Consider the following 25,949-nt stretch of genomic DNA (forward strand, 5'->3'; position numbering starts at 1 on the left):
TCTCCGATGTTATAGCTTAGTATTTGTATCAATGTTTTTCTGGCACTCTCCCCGTTTAATACATATTATTTTGTGCAATTTGATGCCTGGAATGAAAGGTGGGTGGGTCCCACAGATAACTATCGATAATAAGTCAAGCAGTGAAGTGGGGAAAAAAGAGTTAGCTTAGTTGTTTATTTAGTAGCCTATTTATCCTCACGGCAGGCATGCAGGCATCTTTAGTATTGTTCAACATTACCAAGCTCTTTGATGGAGTTCCACCTCGGCTATGCTTTCACACTCTTGTGATTACAAGTGCACCAATTAGTCTTTCCTTTTCTGCTGTCACCGAAACTACTCTCCATAGCTAGCTAAGCTCTACTGAACATTTTTAAACCATACCACTTTTTTTTTCTATTTGATTTTTTACTAAATAATTTTTATTTATTTTTTTGTGATCTTATTGTTTTGTTTCTGTTTACTTGTTTAGCGCTTTGGTCATCGTGAGCTGTTTTTAAATGTGCTATATAAATAAATATGACTTGACTTGACTTGACTTGACTTGACTTGACCTGCTCCCAGCTTAGATTTTTTTCTAGTGTAGATTTTTCATTCTTAACAGGCTTCTCACTTACTTACATTTAGCATTGAGAAGCTGTGCAGTTGATCCTATTCCTGTGATCAGAATAAATATGGGTCACCCCTCAGCTACATCACATCCTTAGGAGGTTGGTAGTCTGTACTGATGGTAGACATGAGTAATTCTTCCTAGGTTTTAATAGAACGTGGACATTTTATATTAAAAAAGGAAATGGAAAGTATAATTGTATAATAACTTCGAATATGAGGCTGATGAAATCAGTCCAACCTGATGTTGTCAGGAAGATGGGGATATCCAGATGACTTAAACTTTTTCTCAGAATTTACAGCTAAAGGGAATTGGCCTTGACCTCAAGCAAGTTCATTTTCATGCGGAGCAACATATCCATCATCCACTTGGTAACTCAACACCATTTCTTCAAAAACATGTAAAACACCCCATTAGATGTTCTTCTATATATTCACTACTGTTTTGTCCACTGTCTTTCCCTATCAGCATGGTACAGAGCGGGTCCCTGTTGCAATATAAGGCTCTTTATGCCAGCAGATTTGTCTCCATATTCTGAGAAAAGGGATAGGCAGCTGAAGACTAAGACTGCAGTATGAAGTATGTCTGTGCTTGTACCACAGTAAGACGAGAGGGAGGGAGGGAGTCATATCACTCTTAGGGTCCATAAATAGCTATGGCCGAAGCATCCTGGTCACATGGGCCCAGCTAATTACAGTTGACTCATTGCGATATATAGGAGTTGCTCCTGCCTGCCTGTGTGAACAGGCTATCTTCAAGTTTGCCCCAAGAGCTGTGACTCTGGACTATTGTGAGTTTTGTTAATTATCTTTGACTTAAATGCTTTTACTTAAAAGCTTAAATGCAAAAGTCAATGTTGTGCCATAGGAAAAAAATTAGTAATTTAATGAAACTATTTTAAAATGTTTCTTCAGACATATTAATGAAGTGATAGTGGTTGACTTAAGGGTGAAATGGCTTCTTTCTCCTCTGAATATGTTCAGTTACACAATGATTGTGTGCTCTTGAAAGATAACAGTGAATGAAAAAGTGAACAGTATTTTAAAACACATGTCAAATATTGTCTTTTTTACGTAAAACAGGAATTGTCTTTCCTCCTCTAAGCATGGCTATTTCTTTATGCATACTTTGGCATGCAAATGGAGTTGCTTTGTTTGCTTTTGTGTTTTATATAACATGTTGTTTGGCGTTTGCCATCCCTCTCCCTGGCAAAAGAAAAAGATGAACAGGCAGTTTTATGGAAAAAAAACATGTCTTGAATATGGTTTGTTTTGGATTGCAATCCAAAGCAACAGGAATTTGGTTCACACATAAAACAGTTGAGTTGTTGACTAATAACTATTTACGGCACTACAGAAGTTATTGGCACCGGAAACAGGTATCCTTACACCCCACTTATAGATCAACTATTCACAGACTTGCCACCAAAACACCCCAACACATTTCACATGTTGTTTTTGCAGTATTTTAAAACACATACGTGTCAAATATTGTCCTTTTTTTAGAAGCATGGCTATCTCGTTATGCAGTCTTTGGCAGGCAGATGGAGTTGCTTCATTTGCTTTTGTGTTTTACTATATAACATGATTAGCTTGTCTGAACATTTGGAGGGAAGTCTGTAAATCAAAAAAACATTCTCTTGGGTTACAATACCAACAGTTTGGCATTTCAAAGGCCAGGAGTTCCAAGCCTCTCTATACTCCACATGAGAAATACATTCAGTCACGCTCTTTAGATTTGTAAATTGCTTTATTTTTATATTGTTTTTTTAATTTAATGTTAATAAACTTGCTTGTGTTATGTCGTTGCTACAGGATCAATCAAGAATGGCAGAACCGTATGGGCGACAAATACAAGCCTCAAAGGAGGCGGGAGAAGAAGCCTCCAGTACCTGAAAGTGCACCACCAAGACCTAGAAATTCAGTGAGCAAAACAAGGTCACCAGAAACCGATAACGGGCCAAGTGGTTTCCCTCTTGGTCGTCGACCTCTGTTGAAGACTCCTCAGAAGGGTGACAAGCTCACCTTACTGAAAAGTTCCCAGCCTAGTGGGTCAGTATGGTCAACATCTTGGAAGTTCTCTAAGGCACCAGGAGAAAAGGTTCAAACAAACCAGAGGGTTCTGAGTGGGGAAAGGCATGGAAATGCTTGAATTTTCAACCACAGCTTGATGGGCACGCTTGGATTAATCAAGAGTACACCAATGGTGAGCAGAGGGAGGTAAACTTGTGGGGGAAAACGGTTACATTGATACATTGCCTCTTTGGAGAATTTCTTGTCATCAAAGTGGGAGACATCTTGAAAGTTTAAAAAAGTTGAGGGGAAGAACATGGAGGGTGCAACCAAAGGGCCCATGGCTGGGCCGATGGCTCAAATAATGTTTGAGGCATCACACCGCAGAAATGAATGGAGTCAATCTTGGCAGAGCACAAAACCTTCCGATGTGTGCTTTGAGGAAGATATGGCCAAGAATGAAGAAAGTTATCAACAGGCCAACGGAGAACAATCCAAATGCAAGTGGGGCTTATCTTGGAAGTATTTCAATCATCAGTTCCATTCTGTTTCAAACTCCTCTGGAAAAACATCAGAGGAATCTGGATGGGCTGAGGCTAGGAAGATTTCAAAACCAGTTGAGAACCATGATGAGTCTTCAGAAACATCAGGCGATGTAATGGATAGTGCACCACTAGACCCCAATGTTTATAGCGTGATAATACCGGCATGCAGGGCTGAGAAATATAAATTAGGGAATGCCCAGTTCTGTGAGGGTAATAACCCTATGGCTGAATGGGGAAAGTCATGGGAGGTTGCTAAAAACATGTCCATTCTAGAAAGTGTGAAGCAGAGAAAGAAAGTGGAACCCAAGGGAGAGGAAAAGAAAGATGAGGGAATTAAGGTGGAAGAGAGTGAACCTGATAACGGATTGCCTAAAAGGCTCAAGCCCAAAGATAGATTTGAAATTTGGCAAAATCATCTGAATCCTCTTATAAAATGTGACCTTTATTCTGAGTGGAATGAGGCTTGGAAACTCCCCAGACCTCAGCCTAAGAAAAAACATGTGGCAAAGCAAGATGCTGCTGTACTGAATGGTCCAATGATCCTCCAACCCCATTTGAAGAAAATATGTCTGGCAAATTGGAAGGAATCTTGGAAATGCTCAAGGTCCTGGTCCAGTTTCGGCAGGCCCTCAGCCACTGAGTGGAAAGATTCAAGCTTATTGGGTGATGAGCTCAGAACAGGCAGAGAACAGTGTACGAGGGAGATAGGCATTGGGAAAAACCAGAACAAAAATGAAGTCCTCTATCTTCCTAAAAGGGGCATAAAAGCAGAGATTCTGGATTCCATTGGCACAGAAGAGAAGTATACATTTTCACCTGAATGGAAAGAGTCCTGCAAGTCTTTGAAGCATCAGATCAGCACCCAATTCAGACAGACCCTTCATGATGGACCCTCTATGACTGAGTGGTCGGATTCGAGGGAGTTCTCTGGATTCAACTGGTATGAGCGTCCACCACAAGAAAAATGGCTTGGAGAGTCTATGGAGATCATGCCCAGGAAAACCCTCAATCTCTTACCAAAAGCGGGGCAATTTAGCAGATCTTTCAACCCTGATGTGTTTAAGGAGAGAGTTCCTCCATCAGAATGGATGGAATCGTGGAGAGTGGCAACACTTCAGACACACAACAAAAGATTCATTTTCAAAAGTAAATCCTACAAGTTTGCCTCTCTTCTTGAGGCAAAAGAGGCTCCACCTTGGGCCAGAACCTGGAAGTTCATGAATCTTCTCCCTCGCCAGAACAAGCCATTCTGGGACAAGGGTTGGGAAACTTTTGAAGTGGAAAAGCAGCCACCAGTGCCTGAATATGTTCCCTACTCAAATTTACCAAAGTCAGAATGGGGAATGTCATGGAAGGTGTGTGCCCCTCAGCCTCTGGAGTGGGATGACACTCCAAAAGTATTCTATCGTAAAGATCAAGTGCTGTGGTCAAGAAAAATCCAGAAAAATCCAGAAAAATCAAGTCCACCACCGAAGAGGTGTGCAGATGCTGCAAAACTAGCCAAAATCCAACGCCGGGCAAGGAGAGGCCCCACCAGAAGAGCCATAGGCAAAGCAGAGGCTGAGAATATGTCCCTTGGAGGGGTTGATTCATGGAAGTTTTCAAACCATTCAATGAGTTACCAAATGGAAAAAATATCTTTGTCTCAGTGGGGTAACTCCTGGAAGTTCCGGCTGGCGCCTGCAGACAAGAAACGTAAGTTCATTTATGTGTGGCATCTTGGTGAATCTTGGTTTATTTATTTACAGATACAATTCCACTTGCACAACAAAGTGTCCTTGATAACATGTCATGATACAGGTCAATATATTACCGTATATTATAATTGTTTTCAAGAACACCATACACAAGAACACTTCTTGGATGTGGTAGTGGCTGGTTGAAGTATATTACCAAAAATCTACAAGAGGCTGATGATATTGATTGAGTAGGCATACAAAACCTCACACAGTCTTTGAATAGTAAGATGTTGTTTGTGTGTGTTGGCCATAAAACATTTTCTACCAAGTGAAACTACACTGTAATAAAGAAACTATGCAGATCAGTTGTGCTGTTTTCATTTGCCCTTTTTCAAAACTAGGAACAATAGTATGAAGGTAGATTGGCAGACTCTCTGAATTTTGCACGATAACAATCTGAATTTACATGTTTGAATTTAGGCTCAAAGCTCCAAAGTCAGAACATGTAAAATAAAATTCAGACTTTGTGTATACAAATGTGTACTCATGAGTCACAAGAAACCACACACCTGTGTTCTGAATATTAAAGCCCAAATGAAAATTCACAAATGTGTCAAATCAAAACTACTTGAATACAATACAAGCTACATACTTGAAAATTGAAATTTGATTAGAACTTTACAGTACAACAGTACAACTTTGGTATTTCCAACCTCTCAAATCTGACTAAAATTGGCACTCTTTGACTTCTTGCAAAGCGCTTTAAAACATCCAGAAAACTGCATTTTATGGCAGTTGTAGATTTGTGCACTTGTCATCATGAAAGTGGCAGAGCAGGCTGGTTTGGGTGTTCTGCAGGCCAGCTGTAAATGTCTGGCTGTATGCAGGGCAAAAGCCAAGGAAGAATAATTCCCTGACCATTAGAAGCAGGAAGCCATAAAGTGGTAAAGTGTCAGAGCAAGCTGGTTTGGGTGTATGCAGGGCAAAAGCCGAGGTGGAAAAAAATCCCTAATCGCTAGAAGCAGTAGCATGGTAACTTCATCAGAAACACAAAACCTTTTCCAAACTAGCCCCTTGACTCAATCTCTACCCACTCCCACTCTGTTTGCACACTCACGTGGAGGGTCTGCCACATTAAGTGCCATCCCAAACCAATTAGAGGGTAGTAGAGGCGGGTTATAAAACCCTTCGACAGTGGCTCAGAATCAATGCAGGTATCGTGAGCATATGCAACAGTTTTTTTGTGTCCGTGCAGCACATTAATTCTACCAGTTGTTTTTCTGGCCACATGTCTGCATTTGTGATGAAGAATGATTTGGGAAATATCAGTTTAACAGCAAAAGCAGTATAACACTGAATACTGAAGATAAGTAGACCTATATAATACAGGTCTTCAGGTCTACATATTAAATCATATTGAAAAGTAAACATAAATAAAACATGATATTCAGCTTCGTACACACATAATGAAAGGGGGAAAGAGGAAAGAAATAGTATAATTTCCAGGGTCTCCAAAACTGTATATTTGATGGTGTTTTTTATGTTTATGGTCAATTTAAGTGAAACCAACATTGATTTCCTTTTTCCATCGAGCGCTTCCCAAAGTTTGCCGTAATATCAAACCCTGTTCCTTCATTAGAGTGGCCTCCACAGCCGTTAGTGTGACTACAAAACAGAGTTGAAACCACAATTGAGTGGGGGTGGGGAGAAGCTAATCCGAAGAATGATATCAGATGACTCCAGCAAACTCCATACTACACATTGGAACTACAAAAGACATTTTCAAAGGTTGTAGACATCTATACATGCTTTCAGAAAATTAATAAATTGAAGAGTTACAGAACAAGACACATCGCTAATGCTCACTTTAGTTAGAAGACTAGTTAACGTATCCCCATAACATTCTCACGATTCTATAACTTTTGATATGCCACTTGCACCAAACACCTAAAATATCATATCTCGATAGTTAGAAGATCATAAGGCCATCAGTTACAACCAAAACTGGCTGGCTCGCCTGATTTCTCGGCTAAAGCTCGGTCACACCTGAGGTAAGACACAAGAATAAGACATTTTCACAAGGTTTCATAAACAGCCTGCGGACAAAATTACAATAGACGTGAGATGATGCTTTAGAAACTTATATCACTGTAAGATACTCCTCTTCATAAACAGTGCCCATCTCTCAATTCGGTTTATTTATTGGCCACCGTCTCCAATGTTATAGCTGGATATTTGAATCAAGCACCATGTTTGAGGTTTTTCTGGCACTCTCCCTGTTTAATACATGCTATTTCCAGCAATTTGATGCCTGGAATGAAAGGTGGGTGGGTCCCACAGATAACTATCGACAATAATTCAAGCAGTGAAGTGGGAACCACCTCCAAAAAAAGAGTTAGCTAAGTTGTTAATTCATTAGTCTAATTATCCTCACAGCAGGCATGCAGACTATTAGACATTTTCAGTATCGTTCAACATTACCAACCTCTCTGATGGAGTTCCACCTCGACTTTGCTTTCATACTCTTGTGATTACAAGTGCACCGATTGGTCTTTGCTTTTTGCTTTCACTACTCTCCATAGCTAGCTAAGCTCTACTAAACATTTTTAAAACCATACCACTTGCTCCCAGCTCAGATATTACCTAGGTTATAGTCAGGAAGTGAGGAGCACACAACTGTTTCTCCAGCCACCACGTGCGGCTTATCAATCAGTGACTAATGTGGATTGGCCCACGAGGACAAATTGTGTCCAAGTCACAACAGAGTTTATGATCCATTTTAGATAAACAAAAAACATGGACAGGGCTGTTATTTGTAACAAGACATTTTATGAGATAAAGAGTCTATGGCGTACAGAGAAAGATTGCGTTCTGGCACAGAATAACACTATTTAGCCAAATTGACATCATCGAAGTATGAAAGTCAATGTTTCATGTTTCCAAATGGCACTGTGACAGGTTAGACTCCCCTCAGTTCTGCAACTAAAATCATCAAGAGCTAGCATGATAAATGATTCATTAAGTTAGCTTAAATAACATGAATGTATCAATGATACATGCTTTTGTTTAGAAAAACCATATGTTTACGGAGCTCATATTTTTTAAAATCTTAACTTACAGTCAGGTATTTGACACCTACTCAATCATATCACCTCTGTGCAGCCCATGGTCTACATTGTGACCATTCAATCCTTTCGACAGTTAATTACTGACTATATTTTCATGCTTATTGATGCATGCTATAGGTGGGTTGATACACTGGCTTAGTGTAGGCCTACTGACATCATGAAATGCGAATGATTGTGTGCATGTGGTACAACCCATTTGCCTGTTGTGCATAATATTATGCTGTGTAATTCCTGTCATTATGTTTTTCCCCTGTTATTGCACTGTGTTGTCACTTCAGTGGGCATGTGCTGTCCATAGACTAAATACACACATTGTAGTTGTCTGCTCCAGTCATGATTCTGCTTACACGATGAGAGTTCATGTTCAAGTCACAGGCTACCTGGTCCAGTCATGATTCTGCTTATGAGAGTTGTCTAGTCCAGTTGTCTAGTCCAGTCATGATTCTGCTTACACGATGAGAGTTCATGTTCAAGTCACAGGCTACCTGGTCCAGTCATGATTCTGCTTACACTATGAGAGTTGTCTAGTCCAGTTGTCTAGTCCAGTCATGATTCTGCTTACACTATGAGAGTTGTCTGGTCCAGTCATGATTTTGCTTACACGATGAGAGTTGTCTGGTCCAGTCATGATTTTGCTTACACTATGAGAGTTGTCTGGTCCAGTCATGATTTTGCTTACACGATGAGAGTTGTCTAGTCCAGTCATGATTCTGCTTACACTATGAGAGTTGTCTGGTCCAGTCATGATTTTGCTTACACGATGAGAGTTGTCTGGTCCAGTCATGATTTTGCTTACACGATGAGAGTTGTCTGGTCCAGCCATGATTCTGCTTACATGATGAGAGTTCATGTTCAAGTCACAGGTTACGCCCCTAAAATTGCATGGCAGTCTGCGTAGGGGAAACGTGAGAAGCTAGAGTGGAAACCTGAGTGGAAACTTGAGTGTTTAATTTGGGAACTTAATTCATTAATCTGCGATGGCACGGACATATTAATCATTCTTTTCATTAGGGTACAAATTTGTAGTTATCATTCAGAAAATTCTTTAATTGTTTAATGATATACTGCCTGTCGCAGCTATCATTAATGTCTGTCATATTTTGAAAAAAGTCATTGGTTAGAATTAACATTTCATTAACAGCCAACCCATGTGTTTGTACTGAGTACTTTGGAATTTGCTTGAGTGGAAAAACAATATTTGTCATCCAAATGACCTTTTGGAAATGCACTGTTGTCGAGTCATGAAAGCATGATTGCCCAGTTGCATATATGGTAATCATACCAGGGCATTCCTTGCCAGAGTAGCTATTGAACATTTTGTGCAAGACTATGTTTATCCCTTGACAGAGCATGCTTTAACCATATATGATTTTGCAGACCTGATATAAATAGCCAGTTAGGACCACATGTCATATACAGAGACACATATGTGCAAAGTGAAATATTTACTCCTCATAGGATGGATTACATGACCCCTTTTTGTATTTGGAAGACTGCCAATTGGTATGGCAGATTGTACCTCACTGCTGACCTAAATGTTGCGATGGAAATGTGTGTTCTATATAGTGGCATGTAACCCAATATGTCACATGTCGCTCAATCTTTCGACATTCAAACCAGGGAACCCACACGCACCCAGTCACACCAAGTTCCCTTGCTTTCAAATAACTGGACTGAGTGCATGTACGTACCAGTACATGCAAAATGTATTTGCATTCTCTCTCTTCAACACAGTGTCACATTTCATTCTCTCTGGACACTTTAAATATAATGGTTATGCTTTGGGATTCACACAGTCACATTAACAACCAAAGCAGATCCATCAGCAGACACCATCTGTCTGATTAGTCTACATAGTAATGCACATGTTTGTTGACTCCTGTTAGCAAAATGTATCAATTACATCATGAAAGAAAATGAAAAAGCTTTTGGGCATCACAACAAAGTTGATAAATGGGTTCACTGAAAATGTACAGCCTTACAGTAGACAAAGGATTTTTAATAAACACTCTGTTATAAATAAAGTCTTTAGTTACACCATCGTTGATTGAATTTCAGGCAAACCTTATTTACCTCTGTAGGTAAAATGAGTAAAACTGTTTTACAAATTGAGGCATAGAGTGAATTAGATTCTAGATTAGAATTAGAATTAGATTTCTGAATAATGACCATAACCTTCTGGTCCAATGTTAGAATAGAATCCCACCAGTTTCACCCTGACATCTCTGCTTCAGTCAAAGTTCCAGTTCAAAGTTCAAAGTTCAAGTCGGTTGGGTTAGAGTTCTCAAACTTCTATGCCGGATACCTGGCATGCAGAATGGCTTTCATTTAAAATAGCACTAGCAGTACAAGATTCTGCTTAGCAACTACAGATAGTGACTGGGGGTGCAATTCAGACTTTTTTCAAAATCATGGATAAGTACTGTTTTGCTGACAAGCATATGAAAACAATAACAGTCATGAGGCTTATGACACATCACAAATGTATCAATGCTATGGGCAAGGAAGGTGTACCACTTCTTACACTAACAACATGTGAAGCCATGGGGTATTCATGAAATATGCCTGTTGTGAATTATTGCCTTCTGATGTGATGAATTAATACCAGATCAATATGACTTAATGTTTGATAAACAATCCTTCCCTCCCATGGAGTCAAATCCACTTTTATATTTTTACCAGCCACAAAATAGTTTGCTCTCCAAAGAGACAGAGCTCAGAGCACAAACAGCCCTCTACTGATGATACTAGCAGGGAATACTTCCTGCTGTAAGTGAGAAATCCTTGAGAGCAACCAAACTCAAGGACAGGGTCCATCTGCTTCTAGCTGTGCCAGGGAACTTAGAAAGGAATTCATCGAAAATGACACATTAGTAGCCATGCCACAAAGCACACAAAATTCTATCGGTTATTCACAGCTCTACTCTTCTCAGTGTATTGACAAACCACACCATTCAAAATGTATTCATATATTTAACACCAATACAAGTTCAAGTTAAGCTTGGTTTCGGTTGGTATACTTTGTTTAGAGTACATTATTCATGGTTCACAGTGATACACCCTTTATCGACTATGTATGCTTGGTACAGGGCAGGCAGTCTCTCATCTGTGCAGTATTTTTCCCTTTTTAATAACATTTGAAATGCATCCCCATAGAGCCTCGTTCTGTTATGAGACAGTAGGAAACTACAGCAGTAGTGGGCGGATATAAGTTGTCACACTGCCACACATGGAGTATCGAATGTCTTTAATTTATTTGTGATGGACATTAATAAAACAGTAAATAAAATGAATTATTTTAACATCCTCTTGAAGATAATAACTACAGGAGAGTGAAGAATACAAGTCTAAAAAGGTTAAAGTAATTCACCCAAGGAGTCACAAAGACATCAAGCCATCAAAACTGTGTAAAGATCCTAGTTGTTGTTGCTGTGGCATCACGGAAAAGGCATTGGTAATGTGTGTTCTGCTTGGAATTACCATGTCAAATCTGCCCCAACCTCCCCGCAATCTCTCTCACAAATGCACACACTCTCTCTCCCTCTTTGTTTCTCTCATTCTCTTTCTTTCACACAAAATGCTCCCACTTGATTCTGCCTTATTCAAACACTGTTGTGAGAGCGTGGTGTTTATGCCACTAATGATGGAACCATGTCGTCTTGCTCGTCTCTCTGGTGTTAGAGTCTTTTCCCTCCAGCCTGAGCCCCCCCAGCAGGAACCCTTCATGTGTCACTGGCTCTGTTGGGGGCTATACCATCCCTCAAAACTCCCTGCTGGAGGGCTGGGCTCACTTGCTTTCGGGGAGCCAATTTAAGCTGGTTACTGTCAGCACCAGCACTCACACAGTCACACAGAGCACGAGTGAGGATACAGTGTACTTGTGGTTGCGGTGGGGGGTATTTCCTGTGGGCTGGCCTGGATTCTTTTCTAGCTGCTGACTCCAAAATTTGTTACGAATTTTGCAACGCTGTACATCCCAAAACTGAAATTTATTTGCTGTCTGCAAAGTTTTGGAGTTTTTGGAGTGTGTCAAACTTGATTTTGAACATCAAAACGAATTGCAGCATCTATGTTGTCTGCCTGAGGGCAGTGGAAGAATATGAAATTTTGCTTTACACTTTCAATTCCAAATGAGCAGTTTGATCATGCTGTTCTATTAAGAAAACATGACAGATTGTTTCATCTGAATTTGTATTCAACTGTGTATCATGAATATTGTGTAAGACACAATATGTGTAATGCTAGCCTCACAGGTGGGCAGTGGCACTATAGTCACATTTCTGAGCTGCCCTGCATTGTTGGTCTTGCAGCTTAAGCATAACAGAAGTGAAGTTAGGAAGTTACAAAAATGTGTCAGTAATATTGGTAGTTTGTGAGTGGAAGAATAGAGGATACGATGATGAATCAAACACTGTCAGGTCCATCTGCTGCCTTCTTCTGCTATGTTAAACATTTAGCTTTTTTATTTTGAAATCTTATCTTGCAGTGATAATCAGCTCCATGTTATATTCATTTATTGGTTGTTATTGCATTTTTTTTATATAAGTTGCACATATGTTGGCTATTTGGCTGTTGGATTTGCAAATGTCTATGCATATGACAAATGTCTTAACGAGTTGAACTGATTTGTGGTTGCAGTGCAGGGTAATTGATATAAACATTTAAATATACCCTGAGCCAAGTTTCATGTTCATATGGCAAATCATGTTAGATCATGTGAATTAATGGCACTGCATGAGATCAGGCATGTAACTCTGGTGAACGAGACCGTGTTACGTTACCCAGAGCAAATAAAAATAGCTCACTCATGGGATGCTGGTCATATGTACAGGTTATATATGAGATGCTCTCTGTCCATGCAAAGGCATTGTGGACTAGCCACAGAGAAGGGTAGAGTAGATTTTTTTTGCCGTGATTCTCCACCCAGGGTAAGTAGTGTTATGGTAACTGTATAAGGGAACGGCTTGAAAAGCTCTGGGGATTCTTAATATGTATGTGACATATACTGACAAAGACAAGCTGTGATTCAATGCAATAACCAAAATAGCATGGTGTTCAGGAATGAAAATGTTTGTGGACAAGTTTTAATCAATTTGCATGGTGAACATTACTAGCAGTAACAATAATGACTTCACCCCTTTGAATTTCACTGACGATTAACATGAAAAAACAAGGGCTTTCATATAAGTGAAAGAGGCAACAAACTAATTTTGTAGGGGATATGAATTATGAGGGATGAGATCTGCATCTTTGCATGCTGTTAATCACATCACACAATGTTATTTACAGTAGATGCCCTGATTAACTGTGATTTATGAAAGTCTCAACACAGAACTCGCAGGTGGAATATGATCACTTACTTTAGCCACCAATTATCCATGTTGAGCTAAATTCAATTCTTAATTTGGTATAATCTTTATGAGCATAATTATCTTGGTAATAATCTGTTTGTTGTCTGTACTGATTTAGAATGTGCATACCTGACTGTTGTTTGTTGATTTGTGTACTCTAACGAATGTCTTTGTTTATAGAAGAGGACGTATTTCTGTTTCGGTGCGTCAGTTATTTGACAACTGGCAGATGAGATTGCATGTGGCCTTTGTTTTTCAAATTCTTCAACCATGTCAAAGTCACAGAGGTTCATTCGGAATGCATGGGTTGTGTGTCCTTTATTACTAGCTGTCTGTGTGTCACAGATTTCTTTTTTTTTTTTGAAAAAAAAAAACATATTACAAAGATAACAATGCATACAAATATTAAGTTATATTATATACCTCACATCTCTTTTCAGCCAAGAAAGTTAAGATGGCTGAGAGGGTTGAAGTGACTGTCATTGACAACAAGCAGCTGCGCAACAGATGGGAGGATCGTGCCAATGCCTTAAGCGAGAAAGCGATGTTTGAGCGCAAACGAGTGAAGAAAAGTGCCCTGAATGGGTATGAGTTTAACACATGCACTGCACCTCATAACATCCATAGCAGGTGATAGTTCCACACTGGGCTCAAAACTACAATCTCAGGCCTGGAAGGCAGTCTACTAATGAGGAGACTTGAAGTCATGAAAAGTGAAATGTACACTGAATTGTCCTGTAATATTAATACCTTGGGGAACATGGTAGTCTACTGGTGCAGGTCCACATCAAAGGGTTAATGCAAACATAATTTATTAATGAATACAAACAAAATAATGCAGCCCTAATTTTGATCATTTGAACTTTCTGAAAAAATATAACAAGATGATTTGACATTCAATGACAGCAGCCATTAGAACCTTTACCACAAGAGCAGTGCTTTCATGTGCTGTCCGTGGAGCCAAATTGATTGATTGAAAATGATTACCAATGATTTGGACGTCACTGGTGCAATAACATAACTCTATGTGTATTGCAGACACAGCATATTTAAAATATATGCTGTATGTTTTAACCTTCCATATCTGCTCATTGCCATGTTACATTACAGACATGGAACAGGCCTCCATACATATACGTTTGTTGGTCACACATACAACAACAGACTGTAATTAATTTAGTTTTTTCAACAGGTGTTTTTTTTCACAATTTTTCACAATAATCAACCAATACGAGACCACACTTCCTCTTTAAATTGAGGTTTTCCCGCCAATCGCAGTGACGACAGCTAACGACCGAGTTAGGAGATGTCAGCTAAAGATCAGCTAATTTTGCATGTTGGTCTACACAAAAGGAAAAAACTGGAAAACACCATTCAGTTGAAATCCAAACAAGTTACCAGACGTAATCTAGACACCCACCGCTAATGAAATATGTCAGATTGATTGATTAAAGATTTTCCGATCTGTAAATGTTTATATCTGTTTGACACTCTTTTAATAGCATGGCTGGAAGTAAAGATCGCTTCGCTAGGTCTGGTCTTGATCAAAAGGATTCAGGCTTTCAAGGTAACCTTTGCTTTATATTTGCTTTTACACCTCTCACTTTTTTTCGCTTTGCGTTTTATTCAGGCTGTTTCAGGAATGGAATTACCGGCTTGCCGTCAGGAATGGGCTCCCTACTTCGGGGGAGATGAAGGCAAAAGACCAGTCGGATTTCAGAAAGATTGTGGTCGACGCCCCAGTTGTGGAGCAGGATGAGAAAGTCTTGCAAGAAAAGTTTAAGGTGACCGCTACCCCGAGAAAACTGGCACCACCACCTCCACCGCCACCACAGAAAAAACGTGAGCCCAGACCTGCTCCTCCGCCCAAGACAGAGAGGGCACCGAAGCCAAAGCCGGAGGAGAAGAAACCTACCAGAGCACCACAGCCAGCCAGAGCACCCAGTGCACCAAAACCAGCCAAACCTCCGAGTGCACCTAAACCAGCCAAAGCCCCTAGTGCACCACAGCCCATGACAGCCCCAAGTGCACCAAAGCCCATGACAGCCCCAGCAGCAAGGTCAATTGCTTACAAAGACAATATGTCTGAGGCTGGCTGGAATGAGTCCTGGAAGATACTGAAACCCCTGATAAATATGGAGAGCGCTTTAGGCACAGGAAGAGAGGCCTTTGAATTGAATGTACACAATTACCGCTCTGTTCAGCCCCTACATGATGATAAGCAGCCAACTTCTTCGGAGTGGAACAACTCCTGGACATCCATTAAAAATGGAGGTCGCAAAGATTATCCAGTGGAACCAAAACCCTCAAGGTCTTTCCGGCAGCCTGAAAGTCTCAACTGCTCAGAGTGGGAACAGTCATGGAAGTTCCAGAATTTTGAGTTTAATCAGCAAGTAGAAGCCTGGGGCCAGGAGTGGTCCGGTTATCGCCGGCAACCCAGCGACAAAAGCTCAGCAGATGCTCAACTCAATGGAGATGCACCCCAGGGATGGGATGAATCCTGGAAATCCTCCAAACCTTCACCAAAACAGGAAGATGAACACCTGGAATACGAGGGCTACTGGCATAAGGAATTCTTGGACTTATACAAACATGGAGTTTTTTTGCCTGGTTGGAATGACTCCTGGAAAGTACCAGAAGTAAAAACTCAATGTAAGGCTTTTGGGGAAGCATGTCTGAAAGACTGGGCTGAGTCTTGGAAATGCTCCCGACAGCCTAGCTGGTGTGAGGAATCCATGCACCTCCGTCATCGCCATCATGTCTTGCTGATGTCAAAACGCATGATGTGCAACAAACTATTGAGCTCTCGGCTACAAGGAGAGCTGCCATCAGAGTGGACATCGGAGTCCTGGAAATGCTTGAAAACTCAAACTCAGTCACAAGAGATGGAGTCCATCTCAGCAGACGTAGATGTTTCAAATGTACCTATGCATCTCCAGTTTCATATGTTGAACACACCGTTCCCTAGTTGGGATGAGTCATGGTCTGTCTCCAGGATGCCCAGGTCCAGAGATGAGACACAGCCAAAACCCCAGTGGGGAAACTCCTGGAAAATCGCCAACCCAAATCCATCGGCTAGCTCTGATATCAAGCAAGATATTGTGAGTTGGTCAAACGAGCACAAAGCCTATATGGAATCAGACACAGATCATATGAAAGAACACATCACCTCAAGTGAGTGGAGTGGATCCTGGCAGACCATAAAGCCTCCAGCTCATTCAGAGACAGAGCCCCAGCAAGACTTTACAGAGGCCCAAGATAGTCTACCCAATCACGTACACCTTATCGAAAATCTACTTTTAGATTGGAATGACTCCTGGAGATCCTCAAACAACCATGCCAGCACGAACACACCGTCACTGTCAAAATGGAATGAGTCCTGGAGGTTCTCAAACCCCAACCACCCTGATGCTCTTCGACAGAAAGAAACCAACAGACAGAAGAACAGTGGCCTGAAGTATCAAGAAGGTCCCCTTGGAGAGGAGCCACAGTTCACAGAATGGGGTGAATCCTGGAAGTACCTGAAGTTTGACTCTCAGAAGCCTGAGACGCCTCGGGAGGACAGTGGGGAGTGGGGAGAGTCCTGGAGGGTGCTGAATCCCCAACTCTACCTGAAGAAAGAGGCCTGGAGCGAGCAGGAGTTTGACGGAGAGTTTGACGACCTCCGTCTGCAGCCTTCGTTTCTGTTGAAGGAAGATAAAAAAGTACTTAGCCCTGAGCTTAGCATGTCAGAATGGAATGAGTCATGGAAGTTTTGGAAACAGGAGGCAGGGCAGGAAAAGAAATAGGACTTTGAGATGATTCGCTTCAGTACTGGGTGGTGGTCCTACACTGTTGTGTTTGTTGATTTAATGATTTGTTTTTTTGTTGTTGTTGTTGAGTTAGTTGACAGATGTTTTTGAGTTCCACAAATGTGCCATATAAACACTATTCATTGTTTGATTTCTTATTTGAAACAACTAATGAATCATTGCACAGCACAGCCAGCAACAGTAGATGTGTTTGCTGTTGCTAAGTAATATTGTATTTTACCTCAGGCCATAACACCATAAGACATTTCATCAGAGTTAAAATGGATAACACTGGGGAGAATATAAATCAGCAAGCAGGGGATGTCTGGCAAAGAAGACTCCTTGCATGTCTACCATTCACACATAAACCTAGGAATATACCTCAAGTTCAATAGTATTCATATTGAACAGAAAGATACATTTTGCAAAGGTCACTCCTCCACTTAACTGAAAGTATCAAGCACACACCCCTGTAAAGGTTTTTAGATATTATTCAGATGTCAAATGTAATGCAGTCAAAATATTCAAAGTACATAAGAAATTAGAGGACTACTGGTATAAGGAATTCTTGGACTTAGAGAAACATGGAGTATTTTGCCCTGGTTGGAATGACTCCTGGAAAGTACCAGAACTAAAAACTCAATGTAAGGCTTTTGGGGAAGCATGTCTGAAAGACTGGGCTGAGTCGTGAAATGATCCCGACAGCCCAGCTGGTGCGAGGAAGCCATGCACCTCCGTCATGGCCATCATGTCTTGCTGATGTCAACACGCATGATGTGCAACAAACTAAAGAGCTCTTGGCTACAAGGAGAGCTGCCATCAGAGTGGACATTGGAGTCCTGGAAAGGCCTGAAAACTCAAACTCAGTCACAAGAAATGGAGACAATCTGAGCAGAAGTAGATGTTTCAAACGTACCTATGCATCTCCAGTTTCATATGTTGAACACACCGTTCCCTAGTTGGGATGAGTCATGGTCTGTCTCCAGGATGCCCAGGTCCAGAGATGAGACACAGCCAAAACCCCAGTGGGGAAACTCCTGGAAAACCTCCAACCCAAAACCATCCACCAGCTCTGATATCAAGCAAGATATTGTGATTTTTTTTCAAACGAGCACTAAGCCTAAATGGAATCAAACACAGATCATATGAAAGAACACATCACCTCAAGTGAGTGGAGTGGATCCTGGCAGACCATAAAGCCTCCAGCTGAATCAGAGACAGAGCCCCAGCAAGACTTTACAGAGGCCCAAGATAGTCTACCCAATCCCGTACATTTTATCGAAAATTTACTTTTAGATTGGAACGACTCCTGGAGATCCTTAAACAATCACGCCAGCTCGAACACACCGTCACTGTCAAATGGAATGAGTCCTGAAGGTTCTCAAACCCCAACCACCCTGATGCTCTTCGACAGAAAGAAACCAACAGACAGAAGAACAGTGGCCTGAAGTATCAAGAAGGTCCCCTCGGAGGGGAGCCACAGTTCACAGAATGGGGTGAATCCTGGAAGTACCTAAAGTTTGACCTCCGTCTGCTGTCGTCGTTTCTGTGAAGGAAGATAAAAAAAAAGTACTTAGCCCTGAGCTCAGCATGTCAGAACGGAATGAGTCATGGAAGTTTTGGAAACAGGAGGCAGGGCAGGAAAAGAAATAGGACTTTGAGATGATTCGCTTCAGTACTGGGTGGTGGTCCTACACTGTTGTGTGTGTTGATTTAATTATTTGTTTTTTTGTTGTTGTTGTTGTGAGACAGTTGAGGGGAGGCTGGCAGAGAAGACTGCTTGTGGGTCTGCCATACACACATAGCCTAGGAATATACCTCAAGTTCAATAGTATTCATAATGAACAGAAAGATACATTTTGCAAAGGTCATTCCTCCACTTAATTGAAAGTATCAAGCACACACCCCTGTGAAGGTTTTCAGATATTATTCAGATGTTAAATGTAATGCAGCCAAAATATTCAAAGTACATAACTTGCTGTAGTGAAATTTTTCCTTGGTACTAATTGTCTTACACGGCCAATCTACTAAAACTTCTTGTCACAAAGTAATTGACTGATTAAGGTTGACTATGGACTATGATACAGTTCAACCTGGCTTTAATAACAGCAAGAATGATTTTCCATTTATACACTCAGTCTTACAGTACTTACATGTTGGAAGGTTTAAAGTTTGCTTTATTCTGAGTTTAATTGGTTTTTACATGCTAATATAGCTGATGGAGATAATTTCCAAGCACTGTTTTAATGACTTAAGAATATATGAATCAAGTGCCTTGTATTAATATATTCCTTGTATGAATCATGTGCTTATGAAAGCAGGATCATGGCTTTTCTGTGTTTCTGTGGGTGTGTGTGTAACTAAGATTATTAGGTGCCACTTAGTCTGCATATGTACAAGAGCATGTTTAGACCCGAGGTGTTAAGAAGGGTCGAACTGTGCTTCTTCCAATCTTGTGCAAAACTTCCATCCTTGCCTCGGACGTCAGAAGTCCACCACGTGGTTATCCCTGCTGAACTTCTGTCTATATACCTTGTGCGATGTGTTTAATATTGCTTCACTTTCAGGCTTGTGCTGGGAGTGAGCCCGATTGCAATTGTTTTTGTTGTTTGTCTAATAAATGTACTTATATGAAGCTCCGGAGTCCTGAGGTAACTAGGGAGAATTTTCACTTAACAATAGCTTATAGAAGTGCACTCTTATCAAGGTATTCAGTAATGTTGTTCAGTAATATCACAGCAGCATGCCAGTGTGGTCTCAAACCAAGGATGGATGCCTGTTATCAACAAAAATGAATTGCATCCTTTGTGCCAGCCATCTTGGAATTGAACATAAAAATGCCTATAATACTATCACTAGTCATCTATTTCAGAAATAGATTTTTTTGTTGTTGTTTTGTTTTAATTAATTTTAATCCTGAAATGGTGTTTATTCTTTATTTGTTGTTATATTTGCATCAAACCAGTGACTCAGAAGTAAAAATGTTACTCAGAGGACACAGACTATAGTTTAACAATATCTTAGATATGGGCACAAGCCATTGAAATCTTTCTGTGTTTTAACTATTCAGTAGAAATAGATTCATCATTACTTAGAGGACAAATCATTTAATACTCCTCTTACTTTAATAAGCAACGCAGAAAGACACAAACAGACGTAATCGATAACATATCTGAAATCGATAGGCAATATGCAATAAATCCTACTCCAGAGCTACACCAACAAAAAGTTAATCTCAAAACTGAGTTTGAACTCACCTCTACAGAGAATGCAGAAAAGAACATACTGAGGTCTAAAGGGAAGCTATATGAATATGGCGACAAGGCAAGCCGTCTGCTGGCCCTCCAGCTCAAACACCATCAACATCACGACACATTGCACAAATGAATGATCAGTCGTTCAAGATGTTGGTCTTACAACATGACCCCTGAAGATCAATGCAGCTCTTAAAGCATACTATTCCATACTTTATACTTCTGAACCTCCTCCTACAGACTCAAATATGAACACATATTTTGGACAACATTGACATACCAACTATTGATATTTTCAACACAGTTATCACTAAATCAACCAATAACCCTGGGGTTAATATATGACAGTGTTAGGAAAATGAACAATGGCAAAACACCAGGACCTGACGGGATGCACTCTGAGTTTTACAAAAACGTCTCCACTTCCATCTTCTCCACTCCAACTTAGCCCCTTTATAACTAGATATGTTTAACCATTCCCTGTCTACAAGAACACTGCCAAAAACGTTGATGGAGGTGTCTATTTCAGTCATCCTTAAAAAGGATAAGAATTCTGCTGAATGAAGTTCCTGTCGACCTTTATCACTTCTTAAAGTTGATGTTAAAATACTAGCAAAAATTCTGGCGAGAAGATGGAAATCTTCCCTCAATTATCTCTGAAGACCAAACTGGCTTCAACAGAGGTCGTCTGAATATTATCTCTACACCATCCAATGCAACAATGCCCGAAATAGTACTCTCATTAGATGCAGAAAAAGCCTTTGACAGGGTAGAATGGGAGTATTTGTTTAAGGTACTGGAAAAATGTTCCCCTGTCCCGCGGAACCCGCCAAGGGTGTCCACTATCACCACTGCTGTTTACCCTTGCTATCGAACGGTTAGTCATATTGCTGAGAACATCAGCACATCTGCAAGGTATCAGATGAGGAAATATTGAGCATCGTGTCTCCCTGTATGCAGATGATCCACTCATTTATATAACAGATCCCATTGCCTGTTCTAATAAAATAATAGAGATACTAGAGGAATTTGGTACAATTTTAGGCTACAAAATCAATCTCCATAAAACAGTGTGTCTCCCAATAAACTCTAAAGCCAAAACACTCACAGAGGGACAGATACCTTTCAATTTATCATCAGAACGTGTTCAATATCTAGGGATTAACATTACCGATTCATTTCAGGGGTAACATCAAAATAACATTGGCAAACTAATGAATAAAGAAATGGTCCAAGTTGCCAATGTCATTAGCGGGCAGTACAAACTATAAATATGAATGTCTTGCCGAGATTTTTGTTCCTTTTTGAATGTCTACCTCTCTTTCTGACAAAATCATTTTTCAAGAAGCTTGACCAAATTATCATTCCATTCTTGTGGGCAGGCAAGGCCGCCAGAATTAACAAAAGCTCTCTGCAGGCAGCAAGACAAGAGGGTGGCCTGGGCTTACCAAATTTCATGTTTTACTACTGGCCAGCAAATATACAAAAATACTCAGCTGGTGGTATGAGAGTGAGTTGGACTGGTGTAAAATGGAGTCCCTCTCCTGCCACACCTCCTCACTTGTAGCTCTAGCATGCTCCCCTTTACCATTCTAAGCCTCAATATACACTTCAAACCCTGTAATCTTGTAAACCTTGAAAGTATGGATACCGTTCTGCAAACACTTCAAACTAAACTATTTCATCCTCCTTGGTCCATTATGCAATAATCATAATATTTTACCTTCCAAACAGACTATAAATTTACACTTTGGAAGGAGAATTTGTCGACTTTAAAAGTTTGACGCATGAACATGACTTACACCAAGGCAACTTCTTCCGCTACCTCCAGGTTTGCAGTTTTGTCAAAGATAATTGCAGGACATTCCCATCTCTGCCTGCAGACTTACCAAATATTCTTGACAGACCTGAAAGCCTGACAAGGATGTTGTCTAAGTTATACACAAATATCCTTCAATCCAACCCCTCCCCTCTGCTCAAAGTTAAACAGCAGTGGGAAAACGAGCTAGGAGTCCAATTTCAAGACCCCTGGTGGGACAAGGCTAAATTACAAGTGAATTACTCTTCGTCCTGTGCCCGTCTTAACTTAATACAGTACAAAGCTCTGCACAGAATGCATTTCAGCAAAGCCAAATTAGCAAAGTTTTTCCCTGGCACGAACGGTGCCTGTAATAGATGTGCCTTTGTCCCCTCTGACCTAGCCCATACCTTCTGGTTGTGCTCAAAGCTAACAGGATTCTTGAAGAACTTCTTCAAGATTATATCTGAGGCTCTAGACACAGATATCACTCCCTGTCCATTTATTGCCATATTTGGAGTATCCCTGAACCACTCTCAATTTAGTAAACAGAAAATTAAATGTTTTAGCATTTGCCTCTCTGATTGCCCGCAGATGTGTCTTGGGAGACTGATGTAATATCATTCCTTAAACTGGAAAAGATCAAATTCTCACTTAGAGGGTCGACTTGGAAATTCCACACTACATGGCAGCCTCTCCTCTTATATTTTGATAATGTAGCTACTAGTGCTGTCAGGTAAGCGCGTTATTAACAGTGTAACGTAAACCCATTTTAATGACGTAATTTGTTGTATTGCAGGATTAACGTTTTAAAAAAAAATGATTTTTTTAGATTAACGTTCTTTTTGGCCTCACAAACTGTGTAGCAAGCCTCGCAAACTGTGTAGTTATACGCGATACGGCGAAATGAATGACAAAAACCTTCTGAATGGAAAGTTTACTTTTAAAAGTTGTGTCGTGCAAAAGAAGCGAGCTTCGCTGTTGTCTGAAAATGTCAACAGCCTTGTCTGTTTGAGTAGTTGGCTGAAAGCAAAGAAGTCGAGGCTTACCTTTTATTGGTAAACTAACTGTTACGGTTCATTGTTTCTGAAATAAGAGGCCTGACTGCTATGTTCCCAGCAAACTTGAAAAAAAGAAAATATTAAGCCATGGTTTAACTGCGCTATAGGCCGAGTCCTTGTTTACCTGAAATGTGCAGTTTATAATTTGATTTTGTATCGCCCTGTTTGGCAATGTTGTTTTTCAATAAAATTAAACATTTGCATGAAGCAAGCCAATCCACTTTCCATGTTCATAAGAGCATTAAAATGAAAAAAGTGAGTTAACTATAACATAAATGTGATTAATCGCGATTAAATATTTTAATCGTTTGACAGCACGAGTAGCTACAGCTCCTACTACTTAGAGTTAAGGTACCAGTACCAGTTGTACTGCTGCGTACAGATGCTTTGATTGATTCCATACATTGATAGAGAAAGGTGGACCAACTTGGGATGGGAGTGTGGGTGGGTTTTTATATTTTGTATATGTTTCTTTCTTTCTTACATGTCTCTTAAAAAAAAAAAAAAGATGATTACACAGCTTATTGTACAAGATCTATGCTATTTGATATGATGTGTTTCAATAAACAAATGTATATTTAAAAGAAACTTGGCTGAAGCTATTTCTTTTAGTCTTAAACTGATGAAATTTGTGATGGATTAATGTAATTAAATTTACTGTCCACATCCTAATATAAGCTTACATGAACAAAACATGGCAATATTTATCTGCCAGTTGTTATACATACTATTTTCCCTTGTTTAGATTAATGGTTTAGTACTTTCCCCCCCAACACTTGAGACATGAGAAATGTCTCATTAATGTCATCTGTATACAAGGCCTTTTATACCTGTTGTGGTAGATACATTTTGTGTGTGTTATTTCTTTTTGTAACAATAAAGTACACCTGCAGCAGTACACCTCTATACTTCACAACAGATGTTTTGCTTCAACTAAATGAAGGATTTACTGAAATGAGCCCATAAACGGAGCATCTGAGGAGATCGTGGCCTTCAGAAATAGAAAAGGTCACCTCGTTTTCTCAGGTTTCCTTTCGAGACATGCTCTAGCCTTGAGCGCCTCAGCAGATCATAGTTGGTGCATTTCACTGTGACAGACATGTATGTGAGCGAGTGACTAATGTTGCTGAACTGGCCCCTGGACATGTGACATACATGGCAACAGGACATGTGGGGCATACATCTCATGGGTAAAAATAGGCCACAGGTTATGTGAGAAAAGAAGGATTGCTGACAGTATAAATAGCAAATAAATCAGTCTCTGCCTCTGTTGAAACCACATGGACATAACGTTTTTCACAGAAAATGCTCAAGCTATTTGTCAAAACGTATCAGATCGAAGGTTTGCCTGTGTCAGGGTTTATGAATTTCAAATAGACCCCCCAGCCCTAGCTCATCCCTCAATCATTTTGTGACGCCTGACCTGCAGTTACTGCAAATCTTCATTGCCTGTCCCCCTTTGTCCATTAGGGGGCGATCAAGAGGCCAGCATGGGCTGTGAAAGTCTGCTAGGCCAAGTGCAAGGGGGGGAGAAGTGACAGGCTTGAACACAGGTTGCACAAAACTCCAGGAGGTCTTTGTGCCAAGTGTGAATGGCTTTTCCACAGATGTCAAATCCGGAATAGACAGACTGCAGAGTTCTTGTAGCCTGCCCACACCTGCCAAAATGAGGCCGTAAATGAAATCTGTCACATTACAGAAGCTCACAGCCAAAGGCAAAGATGTTTAAAAAGAGCTGCTGACCCTTGTGTAGTCAAGGTTCAATCCTATGACAATCCCTGTGCCATTTTGTTACATAAATAACACTTAAAATGGCAGTGCCCTCGTGGAACAGATGAAGCTTGAGTATTGCCTTGTGGCTAGGGCGACCCTGCTGACCAGTGAAATAAGTAATTTGTCCTGGTCCTAGTCCTCTTTCTTGAAAGAAAAGAAGAAAGACAAGCTTGTGGTAATTGCTGGATTACCTTTTTTCAGCTCTGACCTGAACACGATTCACCCAAGGGAATATACATATAGAGTGAGGGTTCATTTAGCGTGCAGTTGCATTAACCTCAATCAGTTGAAAATAATGAGTCATTATGGTTGCCTTAAAAACACTTGAATCAGACAACACACATACTGAGAAAATGTTATAGCATACAGTTTCTGTTATGATATATGTTATCATCCCCTGGGTATGCGGTCTTTGATCAATAATAAAGAGTGTGAACCAGCTACATGTCTTTGTGTTAAATGATGCTGTTGAACTTTTAACAACTTGTTCCACTAAATTAACATCTCACATGCGAGGAGACTAAGAGGCGTATATAGGTTAAGTACATTCCTCAGCTGAGAGAGAAGACACAGTGTGAACGAGGCCCACTAAATGTATTCACTGTTGCTGTCACCTTTTATGCTATACTGTCAAGAATTCAGATAATGCGGCTGGGATTATAGGGTTTTTTAAGGAAGTGGCAAGACATTTTATTTGAAAATGCACAGTTGAAATGTTTGAAAAAATGTGGCACGCATCTGAAAATTCTGCTGACTGCTACATAAAAGGAACAATGTCTCAGGGAGAAAAATACAGTGTCGCCTGTTGATTTGCTTGTCAAAAGGGTTGGCAGAATTGAGATTTGAAGTTTATTACTTGTTTATGTACAGCAGTTCTGCTAGTGTCATGACTTTGGTGAGATGAGAGTTTATGCTTGGCCTTCTTTGAAGTTTGTGTCTGAATGGACTCA

The 25,949-nt window shown here is 40.3% G+C and overlaps 1 protein-coding gene across 3 annotated transcripts; it reads left to right on the plus strand.

The window, feature by feature from the left end:
* Window positions 1-1,168: 1,168 nt before the first annotated feature.
* LOC308362129 (uncharacterized protein) lies at window positions 1,169-19,748 on the plus strand. 3 transcript variants are annotated; one of them, XM_080834652.1, is made up of 5 exons: window positions 1,169-1,186; window positions 2,422-4,859; window positions 13,763-13,907; window positions 14,825-14,854; window positions 14,953-19,748. In XM_080834652.1, the coding sequence occupies exons 2-5, from the start codon at window positions 2,936-2,938 to the stop codon at window positions 17,108-17,110; spliced, it is 4,257 nt and encodes a 1,418-aa protein (XP_080690778.1). In that variant the 5' UTR covers window positions 1,169-1,186; window positions 2,422-2,935; the 3' UTR covers window positions 17,111-19,748. The 3 variants fall into 3 exon arrangements, with proteins under 3 accessions (XP_080690778.1, XP_080690777.1, XP_080690779.1); XM_080834651.1 differs by lacking the exon at window positions 1,169-1,186 and adding an exon at window positions 1,273-1,397; XM_080834653.1 differs by lacking the exons at window positions 1,169-1,186; window positions 14,825-14,854 and adding an exon at window positions 1,273-1,397.
* The last annotated feature ends 6,201 nt before the right edge of the window (window positions 19,749-25,949 follow it).

This window comes from Sprattus sprattus (genome assembly GCF_963457725.1).
Source record: "Sprattus sprattus genome assembly, chromosome: 3".
In the NCBI taxonomy this organism is placed as follows: Eukaryota; Metazoa; Chordata; class Actinopteri; order Clupeiformes; family Clupeidae; genus Sprattus; species Sprattus sprattus.

Coding starts and splice junctions, on each gene's coding strand:
- LOC308362129 (XM_080834652.1), top strand. CDS start 2,936: ATGGAGGGTGCAACCAAAGGGCCCATGGCTGGGCCGATGGCTCAAATA. Junction 4,860..13,762: donor GGCGCCTGCAGACAAGAAAC/GTAAGTTCATTT, acceptor ATCTCTTTTCAG/CCAAGAAAGTTAAGATGGCT. Junction 14,855..14,952: donor AGTAAAGATCGCTTCGCTAG/GTCTGGTCTTGA, acceptor CGTTTTATTCAG/GCTGTTTCAGGAATGGAATT.